We start from the raw sequence: 15,758 nt of genomic DNA, 5'->3' as shown, positions 1-15,758 counted from the left end.
TAAAAGAACTGATTCATGTCAACTTTATAATTTGTTGGCAATTTAACACATACTTACGAACAGTAGCTCAATGAAACAGAATTAACCAAATGATTCATTCACTAAATATGCAAGTCAGATAGAAATACGCTAGTCAGAAAGAACTGCTACAAAATAAGATTGAATTATGAGTTGTAGCTCTGATCCTAACAGACAAACAAACAAAATAAGGCTGAAAATATGTACTAGAAAGAATTTGAATTCCTTCCATGGTGGACTAGGGCAAAGATGGTGTGAATGTCAGGCTCACACCAGGATGGGGTGACCAAAGGCAGCTGGATAGGATAAAGTTGTTACCCAGAAGGTCTGGAAACCAACAAGGTCCCTGGTGTAGTGAGGGAGAATGGGCTGGCATCAGATGTCAGAAGTGGGAACCAGAGGCCAGAACTGAGGTAACCATAAGCAGTCTGGGTAGGTAAATAAGTAGAGGTTTCAGGAAGTAAACTCTGAATAACACCGGAGTCCTGAAAGCCCATTCCTATTGGGGCTGACCACACAGTATTTTGGCTTGAAAGTACCATGCCAGGCAGCCTCCTGTGTTTTGCCTGTATGTCTACAACATGCCCCTAGGGTTTCTCTAGGCGAGTTACGAGTTCCCACAAGTATTCCTTCAATCCATGTCACTTCTAACACTGAACCCAAGTTTTGAAGATGATATTCATGTCACTACAAATCCAGAACTTTCTGTACCATGTATTCAAGCTCCTTATCTCAATTCCTAGGTATAGGGCTTCAAGCACAGGGCACAGGGCAGAGTTAGAAGGTATCCAATCTCGGGGATGAAATAGGTCCTCAAGTTTAAGGCAGGCTGGGCATAGTGGCTCACACCTGTAATCCTAGCACTTTGGGAGGCTGAGGTGGGTGGATCACCTGAGGTCAGGAGTTTGAGACTAGCCTGGTCAACATGGTGAAACCCTGTCTCCACTAAAAATACAAAAATTACCCAGGCATGGTGGCGCATGCCTGTAATCCCTGCTACTTGGGAGGCTGAGGCAGGAGAATCACTTGGACCCAGGACGGGGAGGTTGCAGTGAGCCAAGATTGTGCCACTGTGCTCCAGCCTGGGTAACAGAACGAGACTCCGTCTCAAAAAAATAAAAATAAAAAATAAAAAAGTTTAAGGTAAAAATGGGAGATGTGCATGTTACAGTGGAGGGTGGATCTCCCCCAGGAATGATTCCCCTAACTGATCTTTGATGCCAGAAGATACCCTGTAAGTCCTCCTGGATGGCCCAAAGTTGTTCCAGATATAGCCCAGTGGCTGGGAATTGGTAGTTTGTCAAGTTGCTAGGATAACAATCGCTATTTACTGTGAAAGGATATATTCCAGGCAGCTAAGGGCAGGGGAAACAGTCAGTGATTACTGGCTTGTCTCTTTGCCCTGAACACCACCGGCAAGGTTTCACGAGTCTTAGCTCTTCCTGTACTTCTCCCCTACCATCAGTCATCATCAGTTTTACCCACCTCAACAGGTGCTGACTTGGGACAGGATGGTAGCTGAGCCTTTCGGAACAGGGTTGGCTTGGCAGCCACTTGATGTCCTAGAGTACAGTATAGAAAAGATCTATAAGTGGGTTGTGGGCCCCTCACAGCTCTGGGGTCTTGGCATAGGGCTTGGATTAGTCAGAGTGAGGGGGAAAGTGTGGCCAGTTTCCCAACAGTGGTGGGCTGCAGCGTTTCCTGGTAGAAGATGTGAGTGGGTGTCTCGAATGAGGTGTGCATGAACAAAACGGCCATGTGCTCCGTGCCTCCCTTTCTGCTGCCAGGCCTATTCTAGCTGGGTTAGGTCCTTCTCCAGGCTGGGTCTCGCCAGGCAGGGTAATTGGGTAGCAAGTTCCAGAATTGATTAAAAAGAATATTTGGATCTGAAATACCATTTTAACATTGGAACGTGAAATAAAGACTTGAGGAATATTTGTGTAGATCACTAGGTTCTTAAATTTTTGGGATCACATACCTCTTTGAGAATTTGAAGAAAACCATAGGCCACTGTTAAGACTTATGCAATGATGGAAATGTTCTATATTTGCACCATCCAATGTGATAGCCATGCATGGCTATCAATCACTTGAAATGTGGCTAGTGTGACTGAGAGTATTTAATCTTATTTAATTTTAATTGATTTAAATTGAAATAGCCACACGTGGCTAGTGGCTATCATATTGAATGGCACAGCCATAGACTTTTCTCAGAAAACTACAAGATTTTGCAGAATTTCAGAGAGATTTGAAGCCCACTTACGCATTCCGGGTTAAAAAGTAAGACCCAGGCTGGGCGCGGTGGCTCAAGCCTGTAATCCCAGCACTTTGGGAGGCCGAGACGGGTGGATCACGAGGTCAGGAGATCGAGACCATCCTGGCTAACGTGGTGAAACCCTGTCTCTACTAAAAAAATACAAAAAACTAGCTGGGCGGGGTGGCGGGCGCCTGTAGTCCCAGCTACTCGGGAGCCTGAGGCAGGAGAATGGCGTGAACCTGGGAGGCGGAGCTTGCAGTGAGCTGAGATCTGGCCACTGCACTCCAGCCTGGGCAACAGAGCGAGACTCTGTCTCAAAAAAAAAAAAAAAAAAGACCCAAACTTCTTGTAATTCTACGACTACAACTAAGAGCTAATATTTTTGATGACTATGTGCCAGGCATTATACATCTATGCTAATTCATTTAATCATCATAATCTCTTTTACAGAGAAGGAAACTGAGGCACAAAGAGATTACCTAACTTGTCCAACATTACATAACAAACTGTGACTTGAACCCAGCTGTTCTGACTTCAGAGTTCATATTCTTACCCATGTTAGGTTGTTCCTTGTTAATTTAACATTTTCTGTAGTAGTTTAAAAATATAAAGGAGACTTTATCCAAGTTGTAGGAATCGTCAATATGTGAACCAGTATTGCAGTTTTTAAAATAATTTACCTTTGAATGACTCACTTATAACAAGCATAATTTTTTAATTTGTAAAAATGTTGTTAATGCAGCATTATAAAATTTTGACATTTTATAAAATGTCAAACAATGAATGGAACAAAATTATATCCATAGACACACACAGACACAAGGGTTCACAACTGCCCCATGATACATGTAAATTAAAAATGTTCAAGTGTTGTTGTTATTTTTTCCTTTTTTTTCTTAGAGACAAAGTCTCACTCTGTTGCCCAGGCTGCTCTCGAACTCCTGGGCTCAAGCAATCCTCCTACCTCGGCCTCCCAAATGTTGGGAGTACAGGCGTGACCCACTGCGCCTGGCCACAAGGGTTTCGGATAAAGACAAAAATGGGTAATTGCTCATAAAATGTCAAATTGCCCACTAGTGAACAGTTTTCCATATGTGAAAAAAATTGTAACTTCAAGTCTGTTTCTCACCAAATGGCTGTCCTAATTTGTTTCAAATAATTCCTTTTCAATCAAACCTTTACTCCCAGATCAGTGGATAGGAAATGTTGCCAGCTTATCTTTAAATAGGATTTCAGGCACTTAAGTGCAGGATATTTAATCATAAAAAAGCTTCAGGGGACTCTTCCAGAACTGTGCCTACAGGGAAGCTGTGGGCTGGTAATCTGGCTTTGGAGGTACATACTGGTTGATGCACCTAGACTCATGCCTCTAGGGAAGGCAGTAAATGGCAGTCCTGGTAGTGCCCTAGGAGAGAAAATGACAGGACTCTAAATTTACCTGAAAGGGGGCTATGAGGGATGGCCTATCTTTCTGTCTTCTCCATTACAGGTCCAAAAACTAGGCAGAGTTTTCAAAACATTTCTAGGAAGGATAAAATTTGGAGAACAGGATTTGTAAGCATAAAGTAATAATGTCTTTCTTGGCTTCTACCAGTTAAAGGCCACCATGATTTCTACTCTTGTTCCTAAGGGCCATGGAAATGGATCAGAGCAATAAAAAAGTGGCTGCTGGAATCTTCACAGCCTTGTATAAAGACTGCATGTTCTCTGTGAACTGTTCCCTTCAACAAAGACATGGCAAATTTGGCGTGACTACTGTTTATAAGTAATCCCCATGCTGAGGGCTAGGCTGGACCAGGCTGGGTTGTTATAGGGGTCCCAGAGGCTCTCCTGTATTAGGTACAGACCAGGAAATGTGTGAATTAACTGGCTGGCTTAAGAGCACAGATCTGGGATCAAACTTTATTAAAACACACTGGCCCACCCCACCAGGCATGTAGATTCTCAGAGCAAGCACACAAGACATACTAAAACATACAAATGCATAACTCATTTTCCTGGTGTTTCAAATATTTATTTTAGGTAGTAAAGGCTTTTATTGTTCTAAATCCTGATTACAAGTCACATGATCAAGAACAACTAATAAAGGAGATTCAGGAGCATGTTAAAAAAACTACAGCACCTTACAAATATCCCAGAAAGGTAGGCATCCTAATTATAACAAATATTTGCTCAGTGTTATGGAAAATTTCAACTGTTTATTTTTACATTTTAATGAATATTTTCTTCACACATGCTACACCACATGTCCCAAACTGAACTGATGACATATGGGTAAAAATCAGAATCTTTGAGATTAAAATGAAACCCTGAACCTATTTTGTTTGATCCTTTGGCTTACTGGACTTGCAGTAAATACTTAATATCAAGACAAGTTTCCTAACAATACCCTTTTCCCTATTTTGGTTTTACCCAAAACCCATTCCAAAGACTATTCTAATCCTTCCACCTAGAATTCATTATCAAACTGCTATATAATTGGCTTTATGTAAAGATAAAAATTTCCAGGCTAATTTTCTTCCTCTTGATGCCAACAGGTAGAATTTATTCAAGAGCTGCCAAAGACTATCAGTGGGAAGACAAAAAGAAATGAACTGAGAAAGAAAGAATGGAAGACAATTTAAATTTGTTTCATTAATTACCATATCTATAAAACAAACATAGTATCTGTCAATCTCTAGAAACCACAGGATGATGGAGATGTGATAAAAACTGTGGTAGTATGCTTAGAAACTGTTGATTTAAAATATCTTGTGGTTATGATATCAGAGGCTAAATTTTGAAATAAAATATTTGGCAAATTCCTCCACATTAGTGTCAATGTTCCTATCATTTCTTAATATAAAAATGTCATCAATTGCTGGTTTTTAAATGTATAGTATAGAAGCAGTTTCTGAACCAAATCTCTGCTACATAGATTTTCAAACTTTAGTTGACTAATTATTTTGATATGTTGATATACAAATCAGAACCAATGTTCAAGCCGTGAAATAAAACTAAAGAACTTATAAAAGTTTTTAGAAAAATATAAAATATCAGAAGATTATGATAATTCTCAAAGTACAAGAATCTACCTGAAAATAGACCAGGGATTTTTATTAGTCACATTTTTTGCAAATAATTTAAAAATAGTTTAAAACTTGTTTCAAGGTCTAACTATAAAAGAAGGATCATATACTATTGTTGCTTATTATATGTAATAAATACTGTTTACAAAAGATTACATTTGTGGTTCCTGAAGAAAGTATGATAAATTCAGTAAACATTAATATATAAAATAAAAATAAAATAGTGTAAGATGTTATCAGAATACTCATGTTTGGAAATTCAAGGAACAATTAGGATTCATACATGAAAGGTTATCAATTCCTCATTGAAGGCCTGAGTCTCAAAGAATTTTTGGTGGAAATACTTAAATTTCTGTCACAAATATGGCTCATTTCTGGTGAATTAAATGTGACTCCCCCTGTGGAATGAGATGGAACCATGCTGTTGGCTCTTTCCTTTTGAAGTGTTTGTTCCCATTTGAAATAACCACAGCATTTTCTGTTTTCTTGGTATTTCCCAATAGGGCAACAATAGAAGACTTTCCCGTGGTTTGGTCCATTATTAGAAACAACAAGTCTCTTAGATCTTCGACCACACTTGCATAAGGGAGGTGTCATTTTCCCACTCTTCCAAGGCTCTTGTAGGTTAACTGTAGAAGTTAATATAGGTGGGAGATGCTTCCAGGAAGAACTTCTTACTGAGGAGCAATCAGATGATGTAGGCTTTTCTTCATGAATAGTGAAGGGTTGTTTTTTTGCTGGTGGGAAAGCTTGGGGACTGCGTGGATTCCTTTTGGTACCACCTGAAAGAAGAGAATGTTTCCCCAAAACTAAAGGATGAGACATACTGGCATTAACTCTGTTGAAGGTACCTGATTTGTGTTCAGGTAACTTAAAGGCAGAAATATCTGAACCTGGATCTTTGGCTTCTTTTACATTATAAATAGTGGTGTGAGGACTCTTGTACACAATAGAGTTAGAAGTCTCAGATTTTTTAGGAGTTTCCTCTATGTCTCCAGAGTTTTCCTGACTTGGCATTTCCAATTCTTTCAAAACCATTAATCCTTCTCCAGAATTAAATGAAATCTCTAAGTCTGAGTCACTAATGGGAACTGTACAGTCTATGTTTTTCTTAGGCTGAGACGCTGGCAGTAAAACCACATCCTCCCAATCAGCCAACATAGGTAAACTGTCCAGAGTAGAGCTCATTTCCAAATCAGAAACATGATGAACAGTTGGAATGGTGGTAGAAACAAGTACCAATTCTGAACCAACTGTTGAAGACTTAAATTTGGTATTAAATGCAAGATGCTCATTTTTTCCTTGCTTTTGCATATAGATAGGTGAATTCAAGGTAGGAGACTGCAACTGCCCCAGAGAAGTAGAGGACTTAGTATTAAAAACAGATAAGCAACTTTTGACATTGTGAAGACTTGCTTTTACATTGTTCTTTACTTGTAATTGATCCTGTTGTGCCTTTATAGGAGAATTTGCACAAATTGACTTCATTTGAACTTTTTCATGAGGATTTATTGTATTTTTAGGCTCATTATTATATATGCTGGGACCCTGGATGCTAATGGTACAGGCAGACATTTCTTCAACTTGATTTATATTCAAATTTCTGGCCAGAATGCTGGAATTCTTAGTGGGAACCTATGATTTCACAGACAAATGCAATAGCTTTAGAAACTCTGCATTCATAATTTCTTCAGTATACAGTTTATGACAAGAAAAGGAAATGTCATTGATTTATAAATGACTGCACACATTAAATCTACATTTCAAAGAACGTATGACTGTTTATGAAGTTTGAGATGACAGAATAAAGAGGCAAGACACTACTAACCTTGTTCAACGATCTTGTAATTTTCATTACACAACCATCTCTGATCATTTTCCAAGCAAGAAGGGCAGTATTCCGAGAATCGTCCAACCCTGAGGATATAGATATCAAACACTGAATTTAGTGGTACTAGTACTATTTCCTTAGTACTAAAGAAATAACATTAAAAAAAACACCACTTGTGCAGAAACTGGAACATAGTTTTAGTTTTATGATCCTCTACTAATTTTAATAATGATAAACTGGTCTTGGAAGTGGAAGGCTATGGCAGCATTACCAATGAAAGACAAGCTCATCCACATTTATAGAGGATATGAAAATGTATTAGACAATCTCCCAAAATGTGGCCAACGTTCCGTAGGAACCAGGATTTGTGAATAATCTAATAGTCTTGTTCAGTTTTTTCACTAGTCCATTCTATTATTTGAGCACTTGTTTAATCTCCATTTGATTTGGCTCTTTCTTTTCATTCTTTTTAGCAACTAGAAAGCCACTAGATGGCAGTGTATCTTACAGTAGTTTATGAAAGTGGTAATTTGAAAGTCTTAGAAAACACAATGTGAATTGTTTAGGAGCTTTTTTTTTAGGCTGAAGATCTCCTTTACTAATGACATTACCAAAAAATGAAATTCATATGAAATATTTTTAAAAAGTCAAATGGCTTACATAATTTTTAATTTATACTAACCAGAATGTTCTCGTCCTGAGAATTCTATTCCTACTTCCTGCAAGGCACCACTTAGTCCTTTTGGTTTTCTCCTATAGAAAAGCTAAACAAATAAAAGAAGATATATCTAAAAATATATTACTATTTTAAAGGCTATGTATTAACTACTTTTCATAATTTTTAGTTCTATTAGATTTAGAGTGTGCTCATTTTTGTGTGTTGTTTTTAAATACTTTAAGAAATGCACTTATGTGACCAGTGCAAAAGAAAATATCTTATTTGTAGAAACCCATGCCCATGTGTAGGATAACAGTTAATCATTTTTCAATAGAAAAAAGTAAACATGCCCCAATTTTTGACCGTTACCTTGTAAGTTGCTCTGAGATCAATCCAAGAATTTAAAAACACAGGTTTTAACAGCTGTTTTCTTTTACACTCATACTCCAGGCAAACCCCCAAGTCCCAGTCTGCATTAGGTACATTAAAATAGAACAAAGTCAACGATGCCAGCACTTTTTACCTATGCTGCCACCATTTACAAATAGAATGCTGTAAGATCATATAAAATAGAACAGTAAGATTTCATTGCTCTGCTAATATCTAAAAATTATTCGCTTCATATAACTTACTATTAACAAGTTAGGATTGATGACTAAATTTCAAAATGATTTCTTAAACACCCAGTAAAACCTTATTTCAGAAAGAAGAGTAAGATGTTAAATTATAAGGACTATATTTTCTATATTCCAGGAAAATATTAATGTTATTGAGAAATGAAACATTTTGTAGTAACTGTAAACCAAATATGACTATCAATGCTATGCTATCAATAACACAGTATTGCTATCAATGACTATTAACAGCAATGCTCTAACACAGTCATACAAAAAACCTACTTTAAATGGCTCATTTTTTTTTCTTTTAAGTGTCAAAGCATAAAAGCAAAGGATGTTGAGCTGATGAAGACTCTAGAAAAGAGCATGATAAGAGTGTTCACTAAATCATCTTTGCTTAATTCATAATAGTGGAACTCTAAAAAGATTTTTTATTTTAAGTTCAGGCTTAATATTTTAAGGTATTCCAAAAGGTTAATTTAAAAAATACATATGAATTTACTTTTCTTGGCTAATATCTGCCAGGCATTTAAACTTTTCATCCTAGCCCAGAAGATTAACAAATATAATTCTAGGTTAGCAAGTATAAAACTAGAAAGAAAGAATCACACAGTGGTAATGCTACCCATTTGTGATTAATAGGTATAACTTATTTTTTACCTGACCAAGTAACAAATGCACATAATTTTACTTCAGAAGTAGAAGGCTCTGAAACCCCAGTAGCAAAAATAATGTTCTTCTGTTGCTGAATCTTATGAATCCATTTACAGAACTGAGATAAGCAAATCTTCAGAGGGACTCCTTCATCAACTTGAGCCTGAGTAGAGTCACAAAAGCTGAATTCAACAATCAAATTCCATGATTATTTAGCATGTTTTATAACTGTGGAGAAAGATTAATGGTTTTAAAAGAATCAGAAATGCCAAGTCATGAAAACGCAGTGTACTGTGGGAAGATATAACAAAGTGGTTCTAACTGGAGAAGAGTTTATTTAGTGGAAAGAGGTAAAAACACATGGGAAAGAAATTATATAGAACCCACCAAGGTAAGAAAGATTAGATTGATAAAAACTAAAATCACAGGGAAATATGATCATTAAGCCCAGACTGACAGAAATGAAAGACAAATTTGAGTCACTTAATTTCCATAAAATCAATTTGATCCTCATTTTTATAACACTATTCTTCCTTTGCTTTTTATTTATTTAATTAAAAAAAATTTTTTTTTTTGAGACGAGGTCTTGCTTTGTTGCCCAGGGTGGAGTGCAGTGGCAAGATCTCAGCTCACTGCAACCTCCACCTCCTGGGTTCAAGTGAGTCTCCTGCCTCAGCCTCCCAAGTAGTTGGAATCACAGGTGTGTAACACCATGCCTGGCTAATTTTTGTATTTTTAGTAGAGACGGGGTTTTGTTTTGCCAAGTTGGCCAGGCTGGTCTCAAACTCCTGACCTCAGGTGATCCACCCACCTTGGCCTCCCAAAGTGCTGGGATTACAGGCATGTTCCTTTGCTTTTTAAATCGAGTCCTGAGGTGGCTCACGCCTATAATCCCAGCACCTTGGGGGGCCAAGGTGGGCAGATCACTTGAGGTCAGGAGTTCGAGACCAGCCTGGCCAACATGGCGAAACCCTGTCTCTACTAAAAATATAAAAATTAGCCGGGCGCGGTGGCTCACGCCTGTAATCCCAGCACTTTGGGAGGCCGAGATGGGCGGATCACGAGGTCAGGAGATCGAGACCATCCTGGCTAACACGGTGAAACCCCGTCTCTAATAAAAAAATACAAAAAACTAGCCGGGCATGGTGGCGGGCGCCTGTGGTCCCAGCTGCTTGGGAGGCTGAGGCAGGAGAATGGCGTGAACCCGGGAGGTGGAGCTTGCAGTGAGCTGAGATCCGGCCACTGCACTCCAGCCTGGGCGACAGAGCGAGACTCCGTCTCAAAAAAAAAAAAAAATAAAAAAATAAAAATTAGCCAGGTGTGGTGGCATGTACCTATAGTCCCAGTTACTGAGGAAGCTGAGGCATGAGAATTGCTGGAACCCAGGAAGCAGAGGTTGCAATGAACTCAGCCACCTTACTCCAGCCTGGCCAACAGAGTATGACTTTGTCTGAAAAATAAATAAATAAATACATAAATCGAGTCTTGAATCTAGAATAACACTAATCTTATTTATTTATTTACTTATTTATTTATTTATTTTCAGAGACAAGGTCTGTTGCCCAGGATAGACTGAGATTATACCTCCCTGCAGCCTCAAACTCCTGGACTCAAGTGGTCCTCCCACCTCAGCCTCAGCCTCCCAAGTAGCTGGGACCACAGGCACATGCCACAAAGTCAGGCTAAATTTTCTTTTCTTTTTTTTTTTGGTAGGGATGGAGTTCTCACTATGTTGTCTAGGTTGGTCTCAAACTCCTGGCCTCAAGCAATTCTCGAACAGCAGCCTGCAAAGTGCTGGGATTACAGGCATAAGCCATCATGCCTAACACTAAATAAATCTAATTCCAAATGGTATAATAGCTTTTATTTTCTTTTTGAAACTGACCTCTGAATTTGAAGATTTGCATCATACCTGCTTTATGCCTGTCAATTCCATGCAAAATTCTGAAAGAATTGGATGTTCCTGAGGTTGAACATAAGCCTGGAACTCAGATTCAATCTGTCCAGTTGATGTGTTCAGCAACACTGCTGGAAATTCAACTAAATGAAAGAATAATCAATTGACAGTTGAATAAATAATTTTTAAATTAATCCTGTAATCATCCTAAATTAAACATGTTACCATTTTAATTAAACAACCAGTTTTCAGTAAAAGCATACTAAAATGACCAAAGCAGTGTGACATAAAGGTTATAATAAAGTTATGCTAAAGAATAAATCAAAATATTGAAGTCATAAGCATGTTGTCTTAAAAGAAAACTCAATATAATTAAATATAAAAACCATATTGAATATAAAATTTACTTTTTTTGCAAAGGTTTTTTTTTCAGTTTCTATGCCATTGAGGTGTTGTATGTAATATAAAACAACTATTTTATATAATAACACATTTAGGTATTTGGGATTTTGCTCTTCTTTATTCAACACAGGTTTTACATTAAATTACCAATGCACAGACCATCCTGTTTTCTTAAACTCTTGGCTGATTTATATCTATAAACTTTAAAGTGACTCATCTAGTGCCAGCTTTGGCCATTCGTAGCCCAGACTTACTTATTTCCTGGCTATGGTGGCGCTTCCCATCATTCCAGCATGTCGATTCAAAATCAATGACAATTAAGTAGTCAAACAACTGCTCTGCAAAAGATCAAGTTGTTCTTATGCTTTACCAGTGCTGAAAATGCAAAGCTACAAAACGCAAAGAAACTAAGCATACTACTCACTGGATTTGCTTCTTCCTAGATTTCCATTTGCTGGAGCAATTGACTTTCTCCTAATTAATCCAAGCTGCCTAAAAATGTGAAGCAATCCAAATATGATCAACAAACTCATTCACACTCCTGTTTGAATAGGCTACCAGACTAATGGTACTGGGCAAGAATCTCATTATTTATTGTGACTGAGGGGAAATTGAACTGGACTTTGGGTTTACCTGCATAGGCCTCGAAAGTATATATTTGCAAATTAGGCTAATTTGTTGGTTTTGTTTTTGAGACAGGGTCTCGCTCTGTCACCTAGGTTGCAGTGCAGTGGTATGATCACTGCTCACTGCAGCCTCAGTCTCCTGGGCTCAAGCAATCCTCCCACCACAATCTCCTGACTAAGACTATTAGGCGTGTGCCACCATGGCCCACTAGCTTTAATTTTTTTTCTTCTTTTTTTTTCTTTTCTTGTAAAGACAGGGTCTCACTATGTTGCTCAGGCTCATCTCAAACTCCTGGGCTCCAGCGATCCTCCCACCTTAGCCTCTCAAAGTGCTGGGATTACAGGCCGAAGCCACTGTGTCCAGCCAATTTACACTAATTTTATGTTACCCTTATTTTATAGTAATACTGAGGAACTTGAGTTCCTACAATCATTTGATTGTACAGGTAAAAATGCACTGAAAATCTTATTTTTCCCCCTGCATTTTTTAAGCTCTTGCTATGTGTACAATGCAGTTTTAAGAAGACAAGACAATGTAGGACATGGTTCAGTCTTCCAGCTTAAAAATCTGGGTAAAGAAACAAAAGATAGGGCCAGAAAAAGTGGTTCATGCCTGTAATCCCAGCACTCTGGGAGGCCAAGGCAGGTGGATTGCTTGAGCTCCAGAGTTTGAGACCAGCCTGAGCAACATGGTGAAACCCCGTCTCCATAAAAATTATAAAACCTAGCTGGGGCACGATGGTGCACACCTGTAGTGCCAACTACTCAGGAGGCTAAGGTGGGAGGATTGCTTGAGCCCGGGAGGTGGAGACTGCAGTGAGCCAAGATCATGCCACTGCACTCCAGCATGGGCAACAGAGTGAGATCCTGTCTCAAAAAAATTAATTAAATAAATAAAATAAAGAAGAAAAAAAGAGACGAGCTTACTGAGGCCTTAAGTGCGAGTAAAACAAACTACTTGGTATTAGTAGGTAGAGTTTTAACTAGGCAGACACCTCCTATAGTTTTCTGTGTTTAAGAGAGGGAAGTGCCAGGATTTGGGAACAATAAATATCATTTATTAATTGCTTACTACATAGCAGGTACTAAACTAAGATGACAGCCTCTTTTAATCCTCAGCAAGTGTAGTAGCTAGAAACTTTTCCTACCTATATTTTATGGATGAGAAAATTGATTCTTAATTTGCCAAGGAACACAGCTTTGGTATGTGAACCCAAGACTGTCCAATTCTGAAGCTCATGCTATTTGCTAATATATTACATCCTTCTAGTAATCAGAAATATGCACAGCACGTCCAGGAATCAGGGAGGACACAATGATTCATATTGTGAATTAAAAGGATCACTAGGCCAGGCACGGTGGCTCATACCTATAACCCCAGCACTTTGGGAGGCCTAGGCGGGTGGATCACCTGAAGTCGGGAGTTCGAGACCAGCCTGACCAACATAAATAAACCCCGTGTCTACCAAAAATACAAAATTAGCCGGGCGTAGTGGCACAAGCCTGTAATCCCAGCTACTTGGGAGGCTGAGGCAAGAGAATCACTTGAACCCGGGAGGCAGAGGTTGTGGGGAGCTGAGATAGCACCAGAGCACTCCAGCCTAGGCAACAAGAGCAAAACTCCGTGTCAAAAAAAATAAATAAATAAAGATCACTAGAAAATGGGTTTGTAAAAAGTAAAGTAGAGGTTCCTCTTCAAAGACTTCCTTCCCCGTCTAATTAGGAATAAATAGTAACTTCTCTTAGAGCAAAATTTATTCAAAGACCTGTGATAACATTCTTAAATATCTGATAGCCATAATAAAGAAATCAATGTATTTTATGTGCTTAGCTCCCACAATTTAGCCTAAATATTTGCCCTGGCATGCTTATACTGGTCCAATCAAACATTAGGTCATAGCCTGTTCCTCTTCCTTATTTAAAAGTGTTGTTACCTTTCTCAGCATTCCAACAAGTTACTTCCTCCTTCCTTTGTTCTCTACCTTTGCCTCTTCTAAAAAGTTCTAAGTTGCTAGTCAATCCGGACAAACACTGAATATGAGGTCCCGTTCCAGCCAATGGAAACCAGACACAGCAGTAGGGTGGACGCGCCACGTTATAAATGACCCTGTCTCCTTTATTCAGTGCAGTCTCCTGGCAAAACTGCTGGCAAGTGTACCCTTTCTGCAGGAAGTAAAAATGACCTTACTAAATAAATTAAATTTAAGTTCAAGTTCTATTTCTTTACAGCACCGAGGAACGAGCATTTCAAACAGGTTGAACACCTTGATGGGTTCAGGGTGGCCTGCCTGAGACCTCCAACTAGTCTGCAGGGCACTGTCACGTCCAGTCGTTTCCCGAGGCCTAAAATGGGCAGGCACTGGCTCAAGGCCACACAGTCAAGACCCCAGGGTTTGTAGGCCTCCTCCTGTCACCCTCGGGTAGAAGGCGGCCCAAGGCTGAAGACCGAGGTCCAGGGAGGCGCCTTTCCAACCATGCCAGGGAGGGCAGGTCGCAGACGCCGGGGCTGCAGGTAATGGAGGCCATCACCGCAGATGCCACCTGCCGTGCCCTGCTCTGCCGCCCACGCCAGCGCCGAACCCGGAGCTACCCGCCCCCCACCCGTGACCCCCTCGAGTACCGCGCGAGCCGCTTCGTCGCCATTCCCAACACTCCCTGCTGTTCCAAGTCCAGCTGCCGGAAGTCGCTCGACTTCTACTTCCGGTCCGTTCAAACCGCCCGCGAGGCTGAGAGGGCGGTTGTTGTTGGCGGCTGTGGCTAAGGTGGGGACAGCCTCTGCTCTCCGCCCGGCTTCTCTTCTGCGTTTCCCGGGCTGGGAGGTGGGGGGAGTGGTTTTAGGAGGGGAAGCCGCTCGGCAGCACCTCCTTCTTTCTTTGCCCGTTTTAGCCGTTGGGGAACCGTTGGGAATCCGGTATCCGATGGGGACGGTAAAGCCGTTTGGGTTAGAGCGGCGCGGGTGTCCAGTCCGCGGAACGGGGAGATCGTTGGCACCTTTGCTTTTTTAGGGGGACGGGGATAGTTCGGTAAACTGAAAGCCGTCAAGCCCGTGCAGCTCTCCCGCTAGGAGGCGGCACGCGGGGCATAGGGGCGCTGGAGTTTCCCCAGCTCTAGCTGATCTTTCTCCACAGCCATGGAGCCAGAGAGGGCAGGGACCGAGAGACACCCCAGGAAGGTCAGGAAAAGGAGGCAGGCTCCAAACAAGCTGGTCGGGGCAGCTGAGGCGATGAAAGCCAGTTGGGATCTCGAGGAGAGTCAGCCCGAGGCCAAGGTGAGCAACGTGGAGCCCAAGCAGGCGGCCCGAGGCGGTTTGGAGCTCCCGGACTCTTGCCCAGCCGCCGTCGGGTGCCCTGGATGCGGGCTGGGTCTCCGCCCTGGCCTCTCCGAACCTGATCCCTGATCATTAAAATAGGAATGAGTGTACAACCACCTTCCTGCCACAAGGCTGTCATTGGCGGTTTAAAACTGGGATAGTGAGTCGGCCGGGCACGGTGGCTCATGCCTGTAATCCCAGCACTTTGAGAGGTCAGGAGTTTGAGACCAGCCTGGCCAACATGGAGAAACCCCTGTCCCTACCAAACACACACACACACACACACACACACAACTAGCCGGGCATGGTGGTGGGCGCCTGTAATCCCACCTACTTGGGAGGCTGAGGCAGGAGAATCACTTGAACTCAGGAGCAGGAGGTTGCAATGAGCCGAGACCACACCATTGCACTCCAGCCTGGG

General features: G+C 40.7%; 3 protein-coding genes across 18 annotated transcripts in view; 2 read left to right on the top strand and 1 right to left on the bottom strand.

Moving 5' to 3' along the window:
- Positions 1-5,085, top strand: part of ACSM3 (acyl-CoA synthetase medium chain family member 3) — a 64,680-nt gene extending 59,595 nt beyond the window's left edge. For 2 of the 6 annotated variants that reach the window (XM_017953243.3, XM_009196115.3), the window contains one exon: positions 4,297-5,083. In XM_017953243.3, coding sequence (XP_017808732.1) covers positions 4,297-4,533 — 237 coding nt within the window. In that variant the 3' untranslated portion in view covers positions 4,534-5,083. Of the gene's footprint in view, positions 1-4,296 lie in introns of all 6 variants that reach the window. The other 4 variants (XM_003916630.4, XR_002519168.1, XR_641322.3 and 1 more) reach the window with 4 other exon arrangements.
- Positions 4,267-14,807, bottom strand: ERI2 (ERI1 exoribonuclease family member 2). Of its 8 annotated transcripts, none has more exons than XM_003916632.5 (9): positions 14,648-14,807; positions 11,826-11,893; positions 11,656-11,739; positions 11,015-11,142; positions 9,109-9,265; positions 8,201-8,301; positions 7,856-7,937; positions 7,171-7,259; positions 4,267-6,977 (listed from the first exon to the last, which is right to left on the bottom strand). In XM_003916632.5, exons 1-9 carry the CDS (start codon positions 14,668-14,670, stop codon positions 5,637-5,639), a joined length of 2,073 nt encoding a protein of 690 aa, XP_003916681.1. In that variant the 5' UTR covers positions 14,671-14,807; the 3' UTR covers positions 4,267-5,636. The 8 variants fall into 8 exon arrangements, with proteins under 8 accessions (XP_003916681.1, XP_021787500.1, XP_021787497.1 ...); XM_021931808.2 differs by having other exon boundaries at positions 4,267-6,124; XM_021931805.2 differs by having other exon boundaries at positions 11,656-11,734.
- The window catches only part of REXO5 (RNA exonuclease 5), a 43,609-nt gene continuing 42,551 nt past the window's right edge, over positions 14,701-15,758 (top strand). Inside the window, exons 1-2 of one of the 4 annotated variants that reach the window (XM_009196113.1) lie at positions 14,701-14,789; positions 15,156-15,295. In XM_009196113.1, coding sequence (XP_009194377.1) covers positions 15,158-15,295 — 138 coding nt within the window. In that variant the 5' untranslated portion in view covers positions 14,701-14,789; positions 15,156-15,157. Of the gene's footprint in view, positions 15,296-15,758 lie in introns of all 4 variants that reach the window. The other 3 variants (XM_003916627.2, XM_003916628.3, XM_009196114.2) reach the window with 3 other exon arrangements.

This window comes from Papio anubis, chromosome 18, assembly GCF_008728515.1.
Source record: "Papio anubis isolate 15944 chromosome 18, Panubis1.0, whole genome shotgun sequence".
Classification (NCBI taxonomy): domain Eukaryota; kingdom Metazoa; phylum Chordata; class Mammalia; order Primates; family Cercopithecidae; genus Papio; species Papio anubis.
Note: the sequence above shows the minus strand (reverse complement) of the source record. Positions and strands in the feature narration are given on the sequence as shown.

What these genes read in the sequence shown, in the direction of transcription:
- ERI2 (XM_021931803.2), bottom strand. Translation starts at nt 11,934, where the DNA reads ATGAGTTTGTTGATCATATTTGGATTGCTTCACATTTTTAGGCAGCTT. An exon ending in AATTGACAGGCATAAAGCAG is followed by an intron (nt 9,266 to 11,014) that starts GTATGATGCAAA and finishes GACTCTACTCAG; the next exon opens with GCTCAAGTTGATGAAGGAGT. An exon ending in TGCATTTGTTACTTGGTCAG is followed by an intron (nt 8,302 to 9,108) that starts GTAAAAAATAAG and finishes TACCTAATGCAG; the next exon opens with ACTGGGACTTGGGGGTTTGC.